Source organism: Platichthys flesus, chromosome 6 (assembly GCF_949316205.1).
Source record: "Platichthys flesus chromosome 6, fPlaFle2.1, whole genome shotgun sequence".
Classification (NCBI taxonomy): domain Eukaryota; kingdom Metazoa; phylum Chordata; class Actinopteri; order Pleuronectiformes; family Pleuronectidae; genus Platichthys; species Platichthys flesus.
This window is the reverse complement of record NC_084950.1, coordinates 21,896,369-21,919,422: the sequence shown is the minus strand read 5'-3', so window position 1 is coordinate 21,919,422 and position 23,054 is coordinate 21,896,369. Positions and strand designations below refer to the sequence as shown.

General features: G+C 39.5%; 1 protein-coding gene across 2 annotated transcripts; it reads right to left on the bottom strand.

Moving 5' to 3' along the window:
* Positions 1 to 6,396: 6,396 nt before the first annotated feature.
* On the bottom strand, positions 6,397 to 14,091 carry LOC133955740 (uncharacterized). 2 transcript variants are annotated; one of them, XM_062390746.1, is made up of 4 exons: positions 13,650 to 13,759; positions 11,371 to 12,708; positions 11,061 to 11,093; positions 6,397 to 10,120 (listed from the first exon to the last, which is right to left on the bottom strand). In XM_062390746.1, the coding sequence occupies exon 4, from the start codon at positions 10,103 to 10,105 to the stop codon at positions 8,837 to 8,839; it is 1,269 nt and encodes a 422-aa protein (XP_062246730.1). In that variant the 5' UTR covers positions 10,106 to 10,120; positions 11,061 to 11,093; positions 11,371 to 12,708; positions 13,650 to 13,759; the 3' UTR covers positions 6,397 to 8,836. The 2 variants fall into 2 exon arrangements, with proteins under 2 accessions (XP_062246730.1, XP_062246728.1); XM_062390744.1 differs by adding an exon at positions 13,960 to 14,091 and having other exon boundaries at positions 6,397 to 12,708; positions 13,650 to 13,682.
* Positions 14,092 to 23,054: the final 8,963 nt, after the last annotated feature.

Here is a 23,054-nt window from a genome sequence, read left to right as displayed (position 1 = left end):
GTAGCTTTTGAATCACAGGTGTCCCTCTTTATGTTAGCATTTCCCAAACAGAGTCTGTCAGAGACACTATGTGACAGCAACATGAGTTCAGACCTGTAAGTTATGCATGCTCATTTTCCTTTAGCTGGAATAATAATAAATCAAATAGATTCAAGACACTAGGACGTAAGCAGGAAGCAAAGGAAGTGATGTTATCAACTCATCCTGCATATTTTTGTTTGATCTCTAGTGTATATACAGTATATGAACGTTTTAACAATGAAGTTTAAAAAAAAAAAATCACATCCTCAGATAATCCCTCAAGATGAATGTGGTCATAATCACATCTGTTGTGAAGTGAACTAGACATGAGTCCTTAAGAAGTAGTGAAACATTTAATGACATATTGTTTAAAGTTGGATTTCATTAATGAAGGCCAATTGAGTTATGATGCTGCAATGACGATGAACACAGAAAGTTTCCCTTCAGCTTAACTGTAACTTTGACATTAACTATCATTCATTTTTACCTTTAACCGGCATGTCTAACGTTGGCTCATTCCCGTCTCAAGCCATTTTTTAACATGAACACTAGGTTTTCAAAAAAGAAAAGACGTCACTGCATGCATAGTCAGGGAGATGCACTTTAAGTATTAAACATAAAGGTACTCAGCTATGCAGAAAAATGCCTCCTGACAGGTATAGCATTATATCATTAGATTAGCATTAGTCATGCATTATATACCTTAACGAAGTGAAACAGAATTGTAACTATTTTGTATAGGATTAAAAATCATAATATAACAGTAATAATTATTATTATCTTCACTATGGATAAAGAGTATTAACAGTGCTTTTTCTTTTTATTGTGGTATTGGAAGGGATAACAGGTATTGTAAGTTTATACCAGTATTGTATCAAAGTCTAACATTTTGGTATCGTGTCATTTTCTGGGCTAGAAAACAAATAAGTGAACCATTCTGACTTGTGTGTTTAGCGTGTGCTACATTGATTTCTGGCGTTCGCTGAAAGGTGCCCATCGATTCAGGATTGACATCACCGCTCACTGAGCAATACAAGGGGTGCTGTTGCATTAGGTCACTGCCATAGTGTGGACTGAATGTGTCAGTGCGCCGAGCGGCTCCCAAGTGTTGACTGCAGGGTCTGGACTGCACTCAGGGTGGTTCTCTCTCAGGGTCTTGCCACAAGCTGATAAGAGGTTTATTTTTTTAAGGGGGGGGGGGAGACGGAGATTAAGTTTCTCTATTTATCTTATATGTGGTCAAACCTTTGCTCAGTATCAGGCGTGACATTAACTTCAGTTTGTTGACACAGCGCTGATTATATACAATGACGATGAGGAAGATTTACGTAATGCTGATGTTCACGCTGTAGATAGAAACAAAGTCTTCACACAACCTGACCTCGGTAACTTTACACATGAATGCACATGTCAATACACCCCCCTCAGCTGCCTCTGTACACACAGGCAATATCACAGTTATAGATGCAGAAAGGAATATGCTCTGCTGCATAATTATTAGAATATTTCAGTGGGTTGAAATGAGTATGCAATTCAAAACCAATCTCTGCCACTAATCTTCCTCCTGTGCCTCTCATGCCGACACAGGCAGCTGAAGTGCCAATGTGGACAGGCTACGTTTCCTTACGAGTGTTTGTCTTGATCTTCCAGTCCCGAACAACATGGCGAGGAGGCAGAACTAATTACTCTGTAAAGTGTTGAGGTGTTCCTCTATTTTCACAGGCACACACAGTGGTTGAAAGTCCGTTTTAAATTATCCCATAGTAGTGTTGCTTCTAGCTCCCAGCATAAATATTTCCGACTATGGCTTTAATGAATCAAACTATTCAAGTGGATATTTTTAATCCTACATGATGGCTAGCTAGTATAATCTTTCCATTCCAGTTTAGATGAGACACCACTCTCTTCTCTGAGTTAAGGTCATAGGATTCAGGTCAAAGTTGTTCGGTCAAGGTTTTCGTAGGATGGAGGAAGTGGTCTCATGTTAAGTGGGTTGGAAAAATTATGTACACTCCTGGATAAACCACAGGTGCTGTATAAAGATGGATGAGGTGTCTCCACATTTAAAAAGTCAAGCAAATATATCCCAGACACATTTTGACATCATTGGACAATAGTCATCGTGGAGCGGAGCTGTGGTATCAGAGTCCCACCTATACACGCGCTTGTATAATCACAAGTCAGTCTCAGCCGTCAATCTTTTTCAAGATTCAAGATTCAAGATTTTTATTGTCAAATGCAAAACACTAACATTACGCAGTTGCTGGCAGTGAAATGCTTGAGTCTCAGGCTCTCCTCTAACAATGCTCAAGTAATTACAACTTATACAATAAAATAGTGTAAAATAGAATATCAAAATAGAAAATAATGTATATATATATAAATATATATAAACAGCTGAGGAGAAAATAAAACAACAAAAGTGCAAATATGCAGATATGTCACAGAGAGGAGAGGAGGTCTTATGGCCTGGGGGATGAAACTGTCTCTGAGCCTGGTGGTGCGGGCCCGGATGCTGCGGTACCGTCGGCCAGATGGCGGCAAGCAAAAATGTTTATGGCTGGGGTGAAAGGGGTCTTTAATAATCCGGCTGCTCTTCTACCTGCACCGCTGGGTGTAGAGGTCCTCTATGGATGGTAGCGCTGTCCTGGTGATGTGCTGGGCAGACTTCGCATTTAAAAAAACATCAGTTTAATAGGCAGGGTTTATGACTAATACTGCAAACAGCCACCAGTGGGTAATCAAGGGGATTTGGCTTTATTTTTGAGGAGCCGTCATATCATCCATCTTCATGCACTGTCTATGGCAGGGGTGTCCAAACTTTTTATCCTGAGGGCCATATATAATGAAAATACAAAGGTCCGGGCCACTCACGGCGCCACGCCCCCCTGCCCTGGAGCGGACTGTTGACAGTTGGGGCGGGGGGGGGGGCGTGGCTGCATTCTGAGGGCCAGCTGCAATACAGTGGGCCATAGTCCATCACATTACCTTTCATTTAACTGACGCTTTGATCCAAAGCAACTTCCAATAAGTGCATTCAAGGGTACAAACCCAGAACAACAAGAATCAAGAAAGTACAATATCTTCAAAAATAGAGCTTAACTACAAAGTGCTATAATTATGTGCCATTAAAGTGCTACTAAATTGTTAGTTTAAAAATAAAAAAATTATATATATATTTTTTTTTTATTACATTTTTTTTTTTTTTGGAGGCACGCCAATTTGAAATGGATGGCGGGCCACAGATGGCCCGCGGGCTGTAGTTTGGACACCCCTGGTCTATGGGGTGAACAACCATTTATTTAAAACTTTATGATTCCAGTTTAAAGGAATTTAATATGGTGAAAATGTGACTTTTTTCCCTCAAAAGCCACTCCGGATAATAACAAACAGCTTTTACTTGCTACATTAAACTAAGTTTCGTAGGGCATTTATTATGTCTCAACATTCTCAACTGCTCAACAATGCCCACAGAGAAGGAGAAATTGGTGAATTTCACTTCTTGGTTCAAAAAAATCCCTGCCATTTCAGTTTCAGTTTAAAGAACTTCTTCAACAGCTGGCACTAAGTTTGAAGAAGTGAAAGTACTAACTCTGGGGAGCTTTGAATCTGACAACAACACATGATTGGTAACACACACATGTTTGAAGTAAAGCCTTGGAAAAATCAACCATATCCCAAAAATTAAAAGCTGCAAAGTCGCCCAGCATCAATCATATGCTGATCTGTTTGCATCGATCGCATCAGGATTGACGAATAGTAGCAACTTGCAAATTAATAAAAAAGAACGCTTTGAAGCTAACTATTTGATTATATCTCTTATGTTTAACCTTTAAAAAAAATAAAAATAAGCAGAGCACCAAAAGTAGTTTCCGGAATCTGTCTCCCGTGAGAAGCTTCATCACACGTGGTACACCCCAGTTCTTGTCTGGGAGGAAGGGGAATAACACAGCATGTCTGGCAACGCAGCCTTATATTGTCACAGTGCTACAAGTGAATTGCATTGAAAACAGTGAACAGGGGACAAAAGACTTGCCCTCTTCCCAAACCCTGGTCCTACTTTTCTAACAGTAGGGTGTCACACAATAAAGCAAATGCAAGCTGTCTGACTTACGAAACTTAACTGTCTCTCATATATTCAATACATTAAATACATTATACGAGAGAAATCTGCCTCTAATAAGACCTAGTGAATTAAGAAAAAGGAGTCTAAAGTGACGTACAAAAATAAAAATAAGGAAAATAACACAATAAACTAGAGCCATACCAAACAAACACTTGCCTCACAAATTATCATTCACCAACAATCCTAAAAGAAAATAAATACTCGTCTACAAAAGGCACACTGGTTAACTCGAACACGACACTACGAGAAGCACATATCACATAGGCAAACTAATTTGTTGTACTCTTGCCCACTAGGACAAAAGAACTGGATTAGCTGGCGTAATTGGAGGCGGAGCCAGCTACAACAGGGGATCGCTGCGTTCATGGCCTGTGGGCGGTGCAGGGCGGTGCTCCAGGAGGAAACCCCTGCAGCTGCGTCGAAAACCACAGTCGTCTCAAGCCGCTTCAACTGCTGCAGAGAAGAGGTCACTTTTGTCACATATATCTGCATATATATTAATATCTTTATAGGTAGAGACATCCCCAACAGTTGACCTAAGTGAAGACTTGGCCCTGCACGATCAAAGATGTTTTGAAACACTAGGGGGGATTATGTGCGATGCTCAACACGTAAATGTCATTTTTTATAAATTTGGTAATTTATGTGATTTTAAAACCAGAATTAATGTATTTAATGAAAGAACATTCATATAATTTAGTGCACAAATCAAAAGCACATTTAAGTGTGCAGTATATATTGAATTAATTTGATTTAGAAAGACATAAACGTGTCCTTGCCCAGTTCCATCCCAGTGAATTGGAATTTTGCCGGGTTTGTCAATTGATGGCCGTAACCTGCCATTTCACAGAGGGTGAACATTGTAAAAAGAAACAATTTATTACTGTGAGAATTTTGGTTATATAAAGGAGGATACCGCAAACTTTTATTAGCCCTAGCTTCCCTAGTTCACTCTGTGAATATTTGTGGCTAAAAAGGAAATCAAAAAACATATTTTCTTGTGTTAATCATCTTCATTAATTCTATCTTTCTTTCACGTCTCCATACTAAACCTCTGATTTGCTCTATTGAAATTCAAAGTGAGTATCTCATCTAAGAGCTAAATTAGGGAAATATACTATTTTCACCACGGAGGGCCCTTTGCACAGGGGAGCAGAGCCATTTACACTGCTGTGATTTGAGCCCAGTAAAGGCGCTTGCGGACTGCAGGAAATATCTTCACATCTCAAGCACACCTGCACATGCACATGCACACGGACACACGCACCTGCAGCAATATGGAAGAAATGAAGCTTTAATAGATGTGACACAAGTGGAGGCGAATGGAGTTTTAATCAGCGGGGACATTGTTGATAATTATACAGATCACGCTTGTTATGACTGCTGTTTCTCCAGCCATGCTACACCTTCAGCATGCATGCATGCTATGTAATTATATGTTTTTTTCCCCTTTAACCTAAGACATGTACACTTAATCCAACCTAATTCAGTTTTAATGGAGCTGCGGCACTCAGAGCACATTTCCACCTCTCATCAGGTACACTGAGAATCGAGGGTGTACAGTGTGACCCAGGAATCACCCCAGTGATGTGTAATCTTGGTCTGATTGATATTCCCAGCAGTGTCTTTTTACTGTTTGTTAGGATTTGTTGCCACATGCCCCCCTCAGGCAACAGTGTCATGCCTCTGTTTCATATCCTGAATCCTGCAAGTGAATGTCATAAAGAACAGCAAATATTGATCTTCCTCGTGTGGTACACGGCAGTAGCCACATCTCGAACGGGTCATTGCTTCAGATAAGACGGCATGGGGGGAAAAGGTTAACAAAATTTTGTCAAAAGAGCAGTAGATGAGGAGAATCTCGTGCCTCGGGCTGTCCTCAACCCCAGCCCTGGCTTAGATTGAAAACAAATTATATAACAAGTCAGATTTACAGTGTCGCTGACTGAGAATGGGATTTAATGAAGACTCTACTCCTTCTGATAGCTTATGTTATTCAGCTTAATAATATATTCATAGCAAAATCAAGCTTTCATAACTACCTTCTTGGTTGTTGTTAAACAAAATAAGTCTTAAAATGACACATGCTCTGTAGCCCAGAATTATTATTTTTGTAATCATTCATACCTTCAAATGATATATTGAATTATTAAATCAATTATTGTGTTATTTTTTTAAAAGAAAGGTCAGGATTAATATCATATTTTATTATTTATTATTATATCTTTGAGAGATTGCCGTGCTGCTGATATACCCTCCTCCCTGAATCCCTCCCCTCAAGGATTCCACTCATATATATCTTTCTCTTGTGTAACTGTGGAGAAACCATGTAACCAAGAGGACATCATACTACAACAGAGCCGCTGGGTTTCAGCTGTTCATTCTTACATGTCAAAGGCCTAATTCAATTTGATTTAATGGGGTATTGCCATAATGACGTTTACACTGTACTGCACATGCACTCAAACTTGCTGTTTTGCTCAAAAGACATCATATCTTGGGACTCTGTAAATTACACCAGTACAGACAGATGGACAGTAAACTGTCTATTAGAAAGCAGCATGAAATTGACTTGTGGGTATATTGTATATATGTACAAATAAATCAGCATTTCATATTAGCCTTTGTTCCCAGACACAGGTGAATGAAATGGTCGATGGAGTAAAGCTCCGTCAAGCAAGTTCACACCTGTACAGCCAATTTCGATTTTCAACTTGTGTGTCTGGGAAAGTGGGTAATGAAAAGGCACAGGTGAGAGAGAGTGGTAATCATTTTACTGCACATGCTGACTCTTGACTAAAGGTCTTTGCACACAGAGTCTATGGTTTTTGTCCTAAATAGTGACGTGTCATACAAGTGATCTGAAAAAGTGGTCTGATTTGTTGCTTTTTGCAGAGACTTGTTTGAGCTGTTCAGGATCAATTGAATCACAGAAGTTCATTATTTGTCCTTTAAAGTGGGGTAAAGCTCTTTGATCACTCAGTCAAGATTTCATCGACACTGTCCACATCAGACAAAAGATTCAGCCATAATTATTTCTCTCATTGAAATCCAAACTCCTCTCTGCAACTCTCTCTCTCTCTCTCTCGCTCTCACTCTCGTTTCCTTGCTGCCACTGCCCAAGTTTCACAAGACACAAGCTTGGGACTTCTCATTCAGCAAAACATGTAAGGCTGCCAGACACTTACAATATTATATTGGTAAATTAATTCATAATTCGTAAATTATTCCAAAAGTTATTGTAAGAACCATTTATTTACATTTACATACATTTATAAAAGTAGGGCCCAGGTTGAAAAATACTGGAACTCTTCTTTAATGTACCTATTTCCTCATACAGTGGTCCCAGCTCCATATTGTTGCTAATAACTACAATGCAGTGTTCTCTGTTGCTGGGAGACATATTGAGAGAAAAACAGGTCTGTACTTATTTACAATTGGAAAAAAAAAAGATGATGACTTTCATGTATTCAAGATACATGAAAGTCAAGCAAATCTATTGGAATGAGAGTGGAATGAGAGTGAGACCACTGTGGAAGAGCATGAAGCAAAAGAAAATAGGGAATTAGAAACAGGAACTTATCATCACTCTTTTGCTTTTAAGTTGGTTAAAGTAACAGTCAGCGTACTGCTGGGCGAAGAGTTTAACTACACAAATTAAGTCACTGGGCTTTAAATAGCACTGGTTAGTCAAGATAGCACAGGTTGAATGTTGTTTTATTAGATATAATTATAAAGTGCTTGCTTAAGAATTATTGGTATCAATGGGTACTTCTTTATAATATAACCAACACTTTACAGAGAATTTACTTCAGGTACTTTTGGTGTTAATATTTTTTTACCCATAATCATATTTGACATGTTCATTATCCCCTGCTCTGCTGTACGGAGAAGAAGGAAAAGGTCATAGCTCTGTGAAACATGTCCTCAGCCCCAACCTGGTCAGAAAATGTTTCAACAAACGACTTCTTATCGCACTCACACTCACGCATCCTCCTCACTCCCTCACTCCTGAGAGCCAGGACGGAGAGTTTACCTCATTAAGGGTGGTGGAAGGAACTTGAGTGCACTCAATATTAAAAAGGGCTAGAAAACAGAAAACGACTGCTTAAAATTCCCTTGGTTTATATAAAAAACAAGTAGACTTATTGTTTTTTGTTTCATTATTCTTGTGGGTGTTCATATTGTAGTACAACATTTAAAAATTGCTATAGATATACACTTGGTCTGAACCTCTTTGCCCTGGTAAAATTGTTGGGCATATTGCATAATTTGGTTAATCATATGAGTTTTTACCTGATATTTCATTGCCAAATTTGTGGGTGTAATTCTGTTCATGTCCAATAGGTGTCCAAATTCACAAATTCTTGTAACAAAAATGAAGGAAGTGTTTGATATGACACAATATATGTGTGTTTATTGTATAACTTAAAATTTGTAACAAATAATGGAAGGAAAAAGACACAATAAAACACTACAGTTAAACCCTAAAGGTAACTCTGTGTTAGTGTGCATTTTTAAGGGATGGACTGGTCCAATAATGTTATTGTGTACTCAACTGCTTCTTTGCATGTGAGTCTGGATATTTATATATACCTGCAACATGGTAATACTTGTGCCTAGCATCTTACTCTCTGATAGATATTCGAATGAATAGGAAGCCTAAACTTCTTTGTAAATCCTTCCTCCCTATGTCCATTCTCCACTGCTGAGCTGCTGCGAGACGTACTGACAGAAACACACCCCTCCCTCCAGGTGACCAGTGGAGCTGGGCTGAGGAAAAGGAAAGTGTCTTTTAGCGAGGCAGCAGGCGTAACCTGATGAGAAGAAGGTCATAGCTCTGTGAAACATGTCCTCAGAACCAACCTGCTCAGAAAAGGTTTCTGCAAACTCATCTTTGCAACCATCTAGAGAAACATACACCAGGTAGATTTTTGAATTGGACCGACAGCCCATTAACAGCTTCTCTTCACCGAGGATTGTGTTTGCCTGACCCACAGCTTTCTGCATCTCTCTCAGGATGAACTTTTCATCATCCTTCATCCAGAGACCAAGCTGAATAATCAGCCCCAATGGAACACTGAAGATACTAAAGATACTGACAAAACATAATGGAGATGGGCCTGGCCTTGTCACACAATAATCTTTAACTATAACTGATATCATGTATACAAAATTAGCTAGGAGGCCTAAAAACACTATTATACCAATAATGTAAATCACTGCTCTAAGCCAGACTGGGCGGAGCCACACTTTATTTTGAGAGACGCTGTTGATGATCCTCAAAGCTTCTCTGTACTTCTCCTGGTCCTCAATGATCAGACGCAGTTGGTCTGGCACCTCCATGTCACTGAACTGACCACAATCCCATTTATTGAGTTCCTCATCATTGGCAGCTATCAAAGGCTGCAGGGCCTTCCCATTGTAGATGGAGGGAGGCTGGAAGGGCATCACAGTGGAGCTTTGAAGCTGCTGGTTTGGGGTGCACAGCACTTTGAGCAGCTTACTCATTAAATCGGGGTCGTTGGCCTCCAGGTAGGTGAGGTGGCAGAGGTGGAGAGGAACTGAGACTCCCGGCTGCAGCAGCACTGGGATGATGGGCTTCCTCTCCAGACAGTCTCTGAACAGAGACATGTTGGCCTCCAGGAGACACCAGCGGCTCCTCACAAACTCTGGGCTGAGAACCAGCAGCACCTTCTGGCTCTCCTGGATGCACTGGGACATGTTCTCCAGCACGGTGCGGCCAGGAGTGAAGTCACGCTCGTGGTAGCAGACGTACAGGCCACAGGACTCCAGCTGGCTGATGAGGGAGTGGGTCCATTGGTGGTCAGAGCTGCTGTAGCTAATGAAGACATGGTAACTCTCAACACCTCTCAAGGCAGGAGGAACATTGGGAGACAGTGAGACAGCAGAATGTGGCTGACTGTCTGTTGTCTCCAGTGAACTCATTGGCTCCATGATCTATGGAAAACTCTGAAGTTAGAAGAAAAGTTAAGTAAGAAATGAAATGTAATTCATCTTTTGCAATATTTCTTATACCCATGTTGTCTTATATGAGTGACCCCAAGAGTAAAAATTACTAATTTCAAGATGCTCAGTGATCATGCTGCTCAGCAATGAAATTACTTCAAGTTAAATTGTGATGTAAGTTACAGCTAAGTTTTTACATTAAATAATGAATTGAAGTGGAAATGAGAGCTGTGTAAACGACGTGGTCTGTTAAAGAATGCACTGTTGTGTCAAAGCTCATTGTGTTTTGGATTTTTAGTATAAACAGACTGTAAATATCATATGAAACAGAATAATATCTAAATCACTTAGAAACAGATATAAATCAGAAACGAATACTTCGGGAAAAAGTCAATCTGTTAGTTACTCATGTAACACGTACAAAAGATTCTCAGGTAGAGTTAAGCGTCATGCTAAACGTGCCTGTCATTAAAATTATGGTTACACATACCACAATATATTAAAGAACAAAACACAGACAACAAATTGGTTCATTTCATTTCAAGTAAATTAATACATTTCAAAATCTTTAAAGTAAAATGTAATTTTGCCTGCTGCAGACTAAAATGTACTTAGGCAATTCACTGAGGCTTAACATAGAGTAAGTAGCCAGAAAATGCAAAAAGATGTGTGGCTGTTATCCTGTAATCAAATCAACTAAAGTGAAACGTTGTTGAGAAATACAAAGTCCAAAGGACACTAGCAAACATGAAACTTTTATCACTGAAGCAAATTCATGTCCTAACTGCTTTGTGACATCTCAGCTTTCAGGCTTCAACTGATTTGACAAAAATGACTAATGAAAAACAAAGAAAACAATACTTCCCCACACATCCTTTTAGAGACTAAAACTATAAACACAATAAAAGCACAGCACAAAGAACAGGGTAAAGATCAATCATACCAATTGATGATACAGCGATGAAGAGTAGTCGCACTGTGTGGATGAGAAAGAAATGGAACGTAAAGTCAGGATGTGCAGACAAAGAAAATTTGCACATGTTCTGCTTTCGGTTTAGTTAAAGGAACCGAATCAGTTCCACTGTGCCAAGGGCTTCTTATATAGATTAGGTCACTTCCCCTTTAAAATCTCTCTGTTTCTCATCTGACTCCACTCACTCTGCAAGTCGGCAGGTTGCCGGTGTATCAGGATTATGGAGGGAGTGCATGATAATTGGTGTTAAATAGTAATGAGATCTTTTGAGACAATTTACCTGACATATATTGGACAATTAAAGCATGCTGATATCTTTGTAAATTCTTCCTCCCTATGTCCATTCTCCCCTGCTGAGCTGCTGGGAGACGTACTGGCAGAAACACACCCCTCCTTCCAGGTGACCAGTGGAGCTGGGCTGAGGAAAAGGAAAGTGTCTTTTAGCGAGGCAGCAGGCGTAACCTGATGAGAAGAAGGTCATAGCTCTGTGAAACATGTCCTCAGCACCAGCCTGCTCAGAAAAGGTTTCTGCAAACTCATCTTTGCAACCATCTAGAGAAACATACACCAGGTAGATTTTTGAATTGGACCGACAGCCCATTAACAGCTTCTCTTCACCGAGGATTGTGTTTGCCTGACCCACAGCTTTCTTCATCTCTCTCAAAATGTACTTTTCATCATCCTTCTTCCAGAGGCAGAGCTGAATAATCAGCCCCAATGGAACACTGATGATACTAAAGCTACTGACTAAACATAATGGAGATGGGTCTGGGTTTGTCATACAATAATATCTATATATATATCCCATCATGTATCCAAAATTAGCTATGAGGCCTAAAAACACTATTACACCAATAATGCACACCACTGCTCTAAGCCAGACTGGGCGGAGCCACACTTTATGTTGAGAGACACTGTTGATGATCCTCAAAGCTTCTCTGTACTTCTCCTGGTCCTCAATGATCAGACGCAGTTGGTCTGGCACCTCCATGTCACTGAACTGACCACAATCCCATTTATTGAGTTCCTCATCATTGGCAGCTATCAAAGGCTGCAGGGCCTTCCCATTGTAGATGGAGGGAGGCTGGAAGGGCATCACAGTGGAGCTTTGAAGCTGCTGGTTTGGGGTGCACAGCACTTTGAGCAGCTTACTCATTAAGTCGGGGTCGTTGGCCTCCAGGTAGGTGAGGTGGCAGAGGTGGAGAGGAACTGAGACTCCCGGCTGCAGCAGCACTGGGATGATGGGCTTCCTCTCCAGACAGTCTCTGAACAGAGACATGTTGGCCTCCAGGAGACACCAGCGGCTCCTCACAAACTCTGGGCTGAGAACCAGCAGCACCTTCTGGCTCTCCTGGATGCACTGGGACATGTTCTCCAGCACGGTGCGGCCAGGAGTGAAGTCACGCTCGTGGTAGCAGACGTACAGGCCACAGGACTCCAGCTGGCTGATGAGGGAGTGGGTCCATTGGTGGTCAGAGCTGCTGTAGCTAATGAAGACATGGTAACTCTCAACACCTCTCAAGGCAGGAGGAACAGTGGGAGACAGTGAGACAGCAGAATGTGGCTGACTGTCTGTTGTCTCCAGTGAACTCATTGGCTCCATGATCTATGGAAAACTCTGAAGTTAGAAGAAAAGTTAAGTAGGAAATGAAATGTAATTCATCTTTTGCAATATTTCTTATACCCATGTTGTCTTATATGAGTGACCCCAAGAGTAAAAATTACTAATTTCAAGATGCTCAGTGATCATGCTGCTCAGCAATGAAATTGCTTCAAGTTAAATTGTGATGTAAGTTACAGCTAAGTTTTTACATTAAATAATGAATTGAAGTGGAAATGAGAGCTGTGTAAACGACGTGGTCTGTTAAAGAATGCACTGTTGTGTCAAAGCTCATTGTGTTTTGGATTTTTAGTATAAACAGACTGTAAATATCATATGAAACAGAATAATATCCAAATCACTTAGAAACAGATATAAATCAGAAACGAATACTTCGGGAACAAAGTCATTCTGTTAGTTAATCATGTAACACGTACAAAAGATTCTCAGGTAGAGTTAAGCGTCATGCTAAACGTGCCTGTCATTCAAATTATGGTTTCACATACCACAATATATTAAAGAACAAAACACAGACAACAAGTTGGTTCATTTCATTTCAAGTAAATTAATACATTTCAAAATCTTTAATGTAAAATGTAATTTTGCCTGCTGCAGACTAAAATGTACTTAGGCAATTCACTGAGGCTTAACATAGAGTAAGTAGCCAGAAAATGCAAAAAGATGTGTGGCTGTTATCCTGTAATCAAATCAACTAAAGTGAAACGTTATTGAGAAATACAAAGTCCAAAGGACACTAGCAAACATGAAACTTTTATCACTGAAGCAAATTCATGTCCTAACTGCTTTGTGACATCTCAGCTTTCAGGCTTCAACTGATTTGACTGAAATGACTAATGAAAAACAAAGAAAACAATACTTCCCCACACATCCTTTTAGAGACTAAAACTATAAACACAATAAAAGCACAGCACAAAGAACAGGGTAAAGATCAATCATACCAATTGATGATACAGCGATGAAGAGTAGTCGCACTGTGTGGATGAGAAAGAAATGGAACGTAAAGTCAGGATGTGCAGACAAAGAAAATTTGCACATGTTCTGCTTTCGGTTTAGTTAAAGGAACCGAATCAGTTCCACTGTGCCAAGGGCTTCTTATATAGATTAGGTCACTTCCCCTTTAAAATCTCTCTGTGTCTCATCTGACTCCACTCACTCTGCAAGTCGGCAGGTTGCCGGTGTATCAGGATTATGGAGGGAATGTATGATAATTGGTGTTAAATAGTAATGAGATCTTTTGAGACAATTTACCTGACATATTTTGGACAATTAAAGCATGCTGATATCTTTGTAAATTCTTCCTCCCTATGTCCATTCTCCCCTGCTGAGCTGCTGGGAGACGTACTGGCAGAAACACACCCCTCCCTCCAGGTGACCAGTGGAGCTGGGCTGAGGAAAAGGAAAGTGTCTTTTAGCGAGACAGCAGGCGTAACCTGATGAGAAGATGGTCATAGCTCTGTGAAACATGTCCTCAGCACCAGCCTGCTCAGAAAAGGTTTCTGCAAACTCATCTTTGCAACCATCTAGAGAAACATACACCAGGTAGATTTTTGAATTGGACCGACAGCCCATTAACAGCTTCTCTTCACCGAGGATTGTGTTTGCCTGACCCACAGCTTTCTTCATCTCTCTCAAAATGTACTTTTCATCATCCTTCTTCCAGAGGCAGAGCTGAATAATCAGCCCCAATGGAACACTGATTATACTAAAGATACTGACAAAACATAATGGAGATGGGCATGGGTTTGTGACTAAATCATATCTAAATATAACTGATGCCATGTATAAAGAATTAGCTATGAGGCCTAAAAACACTATTATACCAATAATGTAAATCACTGCTCTAAGCCAGACTGGGCGGAGGCACACTTTATTTTGAGAGACACTGTTGATGATCCTCAAAGCTTCTCTGTACTTCTCCTGGTCCTCAATGATCAGACGCAGTTGGTCTGGCACCTCCATGTCACTGAACTGACCACAATCCCATTTATTGAGTTCCTCATCATTGGCAGCTATCAAAGGCTGCAGGGCCTTCCCATTGTAGATGGAGGGAGGCTGGAAGGGCATCACAGTGGAGCTTTGAAGCTGCTGGTTTGGGGTGCACAGCACTTTGAGCAGCTTAATCATTAAGTCTGGGTCGTTGGCCTCCAGGTAGGTGAGGTGGCAGAGGTGGAGAGGAACTGAGACTCCCGGCTGCAGCAGCACTGGGATGATGGGCTTCCTCTCCAGACAGTCTCTGAACAGAGACATGTTGGCCTCCAGGAGACACCAGCGGCTCCTCACAAACTCTGGGCTGAGAACCAGCAGCACCTTCTGGCTCTCCTGGATGCACTGGGACATGTTCTCCAGCACGGTGCGGCCAGGAGTGAAGTCACGCTCGTGGTAGCAGACGTACAGGCCACAGGACTCCAGCTGGCTGATGAGGGAGTGGGTCCATTGGAAGTCAGAGCTGCTGTAGCTAATGAAGACATGGTAACTCTCAACTCCTCTCAGTGCAGGAGGAACATTGGGAGACAGTGAGACAGCAGAATGTGGCTTACTGTCTTTTGTCTCCTGTGAACTCATTGGCTCCATGATCTATGGAAAACTCTGAAGTTAGAAGAAATGTTAAGTTAGAAATGAAATGTAATTCATCTTTTCAAATATTTCTTTTACCCATGTTGTCTTATATGAGTGACCCCAAGAGTAAAAATAACTAATTTCAAGATGCTGCTGCTCTACAATGAAATTACTTTCATTGGTGATATTTTCTGACAGTTAAATTGTGCTGTAAGTTACAGCTAAGTTTTATATTAAATAATGAATTGAAGTGGAAATGAGAGCTGTATAAAAGACGTGGTCTGTTAAAGAATGCACTGTTGTGTCAAAGCTCATTGTGTTTTGGATTTTTAGTATAAACAGACTGTAAATATCATATGAAACAGAATAATATCCAAATCACTTAGAAACAGATATAAATCAGTAGCAAATATCACTAAACATAGAGTAAGTAGCCAGAAAATGCAAAAAGATGTGTGGCTGTTATCATGTAATCAAACCAACTAAAGTGAGACAGCAGAATGTGGCTGACTGTCTGCTGTCTCCTGTGAACTCATTGGTTGCATTATCTAAAGAGAAGACAGAGTTCAGAACATCATCAGCATCTAGTATAAAACACTGGATACTTTATGAATAACAGCTAATAAAAGGCATTTGCTTTAACTGTGTTTGAGGAAGAGGGGGAAAATGGCATAGTGTCCCAGTAGTTAACATTTCTTTGAGATACATATTCATCTTGACCCTACCTGAGAGTATAGAAGAGAGATTTAAAAATTAAAACTTTACATTTTGGGGTTGGATACAACACCATGAACACATGTAAATCATAATCTTTGTCAGAGGGATGTTCATTCAAATAATCATAATTTTCCTTGCAATGTTGTAGTAATGCAACACCTTACAGTTGAGGTATTTGTTTTAGCTTTGGTGTCAGAGAGCTTCAAAAATTTGCTTTAGATTAAAAGTTATAATGTATTCCCAACAAAGTCAGTTCACTGTCTTCTAAATATTGTTTGGATATAGGACAAGTAGCAACTAATTTCAAGATATATATATATATATATATATATATATATATATATATATTTACCCTCATTTGGCAATGGAGTACACATTGCTAACTGAGGCTTAAACAATGTGTGTGCTTGAATAAATCTGCTTATGACAATCCCTTTTGTATAGCTTGTTTAACCATATATGTAAACATAAACACATTCAGAAATATACTGTATATATGAACAAACAAAGGACTATAAACTACATCCTAAAAAGTACTTTGATCCAGACCTCTCTTAAACAGTGTTAACAAAATTCAATATCAGAAATCATGTATGCTTTCAGTCATTCTTTAATTGAAACCATTGTCTCGCAGATGTTTTGATAAAATCATTTGTTTCATTGAGGTAAGCTGGAAAAAAAACGTAAAGTATATTCATACCTTAATAAACCTTAACTCGAGCAGCAATGAGTAGCCAGCAGCAGCACAAGGAAGTAGGAAAATAAAAAATAAAAGGCACAGCTTGGAGTTCTTTTAAAGGCATAGTGCACATACTATTGTTTGCCCAATGGCTTTGGAACATGAGTGAAACCAATACAATGACTGCACCTTTAACTACAACAATTTTAAAGTCATGTGACCTCCACATCACCCTGTGCAGTGGGAGGGAGAAAAGGTGAAGGTGGTTCACCTGCACTCAGCCAAACCATTGGCACTCTGAGATTCTCGGATGAAGAGTGCCTTACAAATAAAATGTATTATTTATTATTTATACCGACAACCAGTGAGAAAAAACACTCACAGTCCTTCTGTGACAACACTGCTGATCAACAAATTTTAAAAATGAACTTGAACACTGGACGAAGGGTTAGGGTTAGGGTTAGGGGCTTACATTTGGCTTTAGTCTGCAGTGGTAATGAATACAATCAGCATTCAATACTGGTCAAATTATATATTTTTTCGGCTGGGTCATCAGTCAGCAGTGATGGAACAGAGACACTCGTGAATACTTTAATTTGGCAAGACAGAGATGTGAGAAATCGCCTAAGTTTTCGATGCATTCTTGATGTTGAACTTGCACTAGTGGAAAAAAAATAAAGACAAACTCCTCTACTGGCAATGGGGGAAGAGTCAATTGCTTTTTTGAAATGGGATTTGATGGATAAAAAAAAATACAATTCTTGTATCCCCTCTTGTTTCTTTGTAAAATTAGAAGAGAGTGGTTAGAAGAGAGTGGGGATACTCCAAGAGAAACCTACAAGTACTGCCTGTCTCTGCCGGTGACCCAGGGCCATTTTAATATCAGTGAGATACTGACCGGAATCTCATTCATTAAAATGGCTCTCCTATCCCATCTGACATTATAGAACAATTTAGAGCAGAGGAAATAAAACTGCCATCTCCGCTCTGAAAAGAGGCTCTTCAAATCATTACACTCAGATAAAAAACTGAAAATATAAACACTCTGACCATCAAGGGAGGAAAAATCATATTTCTGTTCAGTTTCAGTTTTTTCACACAAAGACCACTGCTCTTTTGGGAACAGACTGCCTCAGGGTGAAGAGGAAAGCAGCTCTAACAATGTAATGTAGCTGTAATCTAGAACCAACATCAGGAGCACTGAGCGGAGAGGACTCTGTACGCTTTTGAACCTTTCACTCGACCCAAACACAGTGTAGAGCACCTACACCTCTAAAGGCTCACAGAATGAGAACCACTTCATTGCGGTTGACACAAACGGTATTATGTTGACATTTTCACAACCAACATACTTACACATACGTACAGTTGAGTCTACTGAGTAGACGTCGTCAGTGGAGGAGGGTGGTGCATTTGTCTAAAAAGGCATGCTGTGAAAAAGTGCAACTAAGCAACAACTGATGAGCAGCAACGCTCGCAGGCAAAGAGAGACTGAAGAGAATGTGTAATGCGATGAATGTGATAAGGATGAATATACAAAGAAGAAAATCTGAGGTATGAACATTGTTTTCACAGATGTTGATGTCTGACATTATGAATGAATGTATATCTTTTTTTGGTGCTTTTTGGCAAAAGGCCCCAAACCGGAAAGGAGCCTGGGCCACTGCAGAGACCTGAGGCCTCGGTAACGATGTGATCATTTTAAATCCACTTAACATTTAAGGTTTAACGTTCAATTGCTTAATCTACTTCTGAAGGTTACAAAATAACAAAAGGGTGAATACCCATGTGAAAATCTGTGAGGGGATTCAACGCTGGAGAGACAACCCAGTTGAAGGCAATGAAAAGAGATGAAGAACGTTGAGATCTGTTTCAACTTGATTATTTTCACTTATATTTTGTCCCATCTGCCTGTGAGGATTAAGTCAATTTCGTTGAGATTGGTGGTCAACTTGGCAATGTGCATGCATGAATAAGGGTTGTGGAGCAACTAGATGACCAATGAAGGTTTAAATATGAATAGTCATCACCTTTATGTCAGCTTTGGCTGAGAATTCGTCAGATGTTATAGATGTTACAGGTAAACTGAAACCTCCACTCAAAAGACGTTATGCCTGTTGTAACATCACTGAGATGTTTGACCTTCACTGTGCAGAATAATGTATGTTCAGACTTTGACAATTGGACGCAAAAGATTATTCAGTGTCAAGTAGATTTTTTTCCTAAAGGCTTGTGCTCACCTTAAAGGTGATTTTTAAGACTAATTTATGCTCAACCATCACGTCACAATCGTGGGTACAAAATTGGATATGGCAACTGTAAGTCTCCAGTGTAGATAATCTTAAAATTTACTTTTCAATTGAGGACACTTGAAATAAATGTTTACATTTTTATTTATTAATATTTTCATATATTCATTACATATCTTTAAATGTATATATTCATTCATGGATTTCTTTTCATTAGGGAGAAGTGGATAGCTATTTTTGTTTAAAGCTTTTTAAAAAGAAATACCACCATATTACTCATAGATGAGTCTGGAGGTGTCTGCCTTTAAATATTACTTACAAGCCTTTAACAACGAAAGTTATGGATCGACAAGTCTGAAAAACCCATCAAGCAAAAATGTTGCTTCTTTAGCTAATTGATGGACCACTCACACAGAATATCTTTTTGCATAGAATCTGAACCAAACCCCATTTAGCAAGTTATTAATGATTCAGACAGAAAGGTTTATGTGCCATGTCTACATCAATGCTAAAGTCATTTGACTTTTTTAGCAATCCTTCTGCAAACACTTCCACAGTATTATAATCTTTGCTTTAGCAAAATATTCCGTTCATGTAAGCGTTTAAATCTCACGTCCCTTAGCGCATTAACCGTTACTCATGAAGTTTCCTTTACCTTGGCTGTGACAAAGGTATTAGACAATTTATTAGTACTGACAGTTTTAAGACAGGCAGATGGGTAATCGGAACATTTTGACAGTGGAACTTTGTGTGTGTGTGTTTGTGTCTGCGTCTCCAGGTTAGTTCTGAGTAGTATATATTACTGTGTCTGAACTGGAACGATGAGAAGCGGAGATTGAACCAACTTCTCTTCTCGCTACATCAACTTCCTGAACATAAATTTGCAGTAAAGTTTGCTGTGGTATTTTTCTTCTTTGTCTCTGTTCTTGTGCCAACTGAGGCACAACTAATCATCTCTCCTTTTGTGGCAGACATTTGTGAACTGGTTCTCCAGGCATCATGATTAAAAGAGTACTATTATAATGACTTTTGTATTTATCTGTTCATATAGGCATGGATGATGTGTATTTGTACTATAAGTGTTTGTGCATGCAAGCATTGACACGTCTGTTTGCAAATGCACCAATTGTCTGTCACTAGTTTTGAATGCTTGTGTTCTGTGATTGGCAATGTCAGTCTTTGTGTCAGTGTATCCACCACTTTGTTCCAGATTGAAATATCTCCACAACTGGATCATGATGAAAATGTCGACAAATCTGTATGGTAGCCATATGTGGGTGGCTGTGACTCAGGAGTGAGTCCTCTAGGAACGAGAGGATCGGTGGCTAGATTCCAAGCACCGGTAACACATCACTTCCCTTATACTGTTGCTTACTGCAGCTCCTCTTTTAAGCCTCTGTCTGAAACACTTGGTTTAAGCTCCTGTCTCTTTAAGCCCCTCCTCCTGATAATGCCCACTCTGCTGTGATTAGCCGGCTGGCCCACTTTGCTGTGATTGGTCAACCACTTTCAGCCCATGTAGGAAATGTGGGCATCCTTTCTCACTTTACCTGGCTTTGTTAATGGGGGTATCAGAATAGTCTTGGGCGTTAATTATGCAAATTATGGGCATAGGGCACATGACATAATGATTACCCAGAAGTATTGGCTGGACTATTCTGATGCATAACAGGAGCTTAATGAGCAGTATATAATAATATATATGTATGATAAATAAGAGGGCCTTGAAAAAGAAAGGTGTTAAAATGAGGGCATCTACCGGCATTTCCATTGAGGTAACACTATAAGGTTGAAAGACTTTATTAGCTGCAGGCTTTCATTGTTTACACAGTGTTTATTTATTTCCACTCATGTCAGTAGATGAAGCGATAGTGCTTTGTTTAATACTCACACAAACAGCTTACAAATAGGTTCCACCCGACACAGTTGTTAGAAATACACATTGTGTTTACATACGATGATCAGATTACATTATCACATCAAATCCCTCAACAAACACAATGTAATCAAAGCAAAAATGCACCTTTTGTGTCAGTGCACAATCAGTTCCTTGACACAGTTTATTCAAGGATTTGTATTAATTGAATGGATCATAGAATGAGGAGGATTAAAAGGCCAAGGTGAATGGAAGGAATGCTGCAGTTGAATTTACATAAACTAATTTGATATGAATAGAGGAACACAATATCAGGTTTTACATATGAAGAAAATAATCTGAGTAGAAAGGAGCAGACCAAGGGATATTTATCTTGTCACAGTGTGTCTGGATCTGAGCACACACACACACACTGAGATATGCCTAGTCAGTTTAGAGAAATGGATTTGAATAAAATTGATGAAGTATCACTTACTTGATTGACTTAAGCTTTTTTATGAAGCCTATTTTATTAAATCAATTTCCAGTGAAAGGTTTATACAGGTACAAACTTTATATTGTACACTTGTGAGATGCTGAGAACAGATCAAGTTCAGACTTGAAGAAAATCTGTTTGAGTTAGATGCAATATAGATTTAGTGATAAAAATGGTGCATGTCCAACTAGTTTAACAGAATTTAATTTAATCATCCACAGTGAAGGATCTGGCTAAAATTACATCATAGTTTAAAGCCAAAATGTGCTGTTTATATGAAATAGATGTTTCCTTCAATGGCCACGCATGAACAAATAAAAAGACCTAGAACCACAGTTTGATAGATTCCTTAAATTTAATGGGCCTTAGTCTGTGCCCATTTACTTGATCTCTGCTAAAGCAATTATACAGTTATTTTCCTACAGAGTCATAGAGTTTTAGGAATGGAAAATATCACCACTAGTAATGTAATGTGTTGATATATTTTGAAAAGCATTGCTCATAGTGAAAAACCTCACCAAAGTAGTCACCAAAATTATATAGGAGCAGGTAAGAGTCTTTCAATTTATAGTTTTGGTTTTGCGGGGCAAAACTTTACTGTTTTAATTCCCAGTTACTGAACGCATCGTATGATCTAGGCTATAGTCTGCTGAATACTACACAGGCAGCTAAACAAAAAAGTAACAAGATAAGTAACTAAAGGTATGGTTGATCTTGTTAAAATCCTCGTCAGGTCCAAATGGCTATCAATAAAGTCGTCAGTTATTTAGTCAATGCACGTTCATGGGTTTTGAGCGCTTACCTTTGATGACACAGTGCCGATGGAAGGCAGTTGGATATATCGATTGCATATTTTCAAAGTGTTGCCTGCTCTTTCTATATTTTCTAGGATTACCAACCCGAGCTTTAATCCCTGTTTTTGTGACATGCGCAAGTCCAGGTCCACCGAATGGAAATCAAAATGAATGATGAGTTGATAAACGTTGCGAGTATTGTTGCCAGCATATAGCTGCTATAGAGTTAGTTGTTGTTTAATTATACAATCGGTCTGTGACGCTTCATGGTCACCTCTCTCTCATTGGCTTTTGTGGGTTTATGCTCAGTATTCTGTCTGAGCCAATTATCGGGAATGTCAAAGATTTACGAATCAAGATCGAGGAGCCACTGACACAATTTGTACCATTTAAATTATTCTGTAAACCCCTCACACTTTATTTCGGCAGACAAAGTGGCTCCAACTGGCCTCGAATTGGGAACGCCCACACCATTTTCGGAAGGGTCCCAAGTCCAGGCCCTATCTCTTTGTAATGAAAGTTGGTTTAAAAGTTTTTTGTGTATTCCTGCTGACAAATAAACCAGCAAGCAAGAACCATCAAAATAATCAATGGTGGACTTTTATGTCCTGTGAAACAACTTCAAATACACGCTACAATCACTGCAGACTCAAATACATTTAATTATTTATAAGAAGCCCATATTTCATATTTCAGTGCTGAGAATCTGTGCTGTTGTGTAGAATTTACTTTCTGGCTCTTACTTATAGACTGACACAAACCAAATGATCCGGGAACTTGTTTCAACCGGTAGTTTAAAGCCATTTAAAATAAAGAGTGTAATGGTTTCCTGACTCCACTGGTCAAACACACACATTAGTGCACACACTTTTATTATGCAGAAGATTAAGATGCCTTTATTAGTCCCAAACACATGCACAGAAATGCACAGGCACACTCATGCAGGTAGGGAAATTGAATCTCTGCTTTTGACCCATCCGGTGAAGGACACACAGAG

Coding starts and splice junctions, on each gene's coding strand:
- LOC133955740 (XM_062390744.1), bottom strand. CDS start 10,105: ATGGAGCCAATGAGTTCACTGGAGACAACAGACAGTCAGCCACATTCT.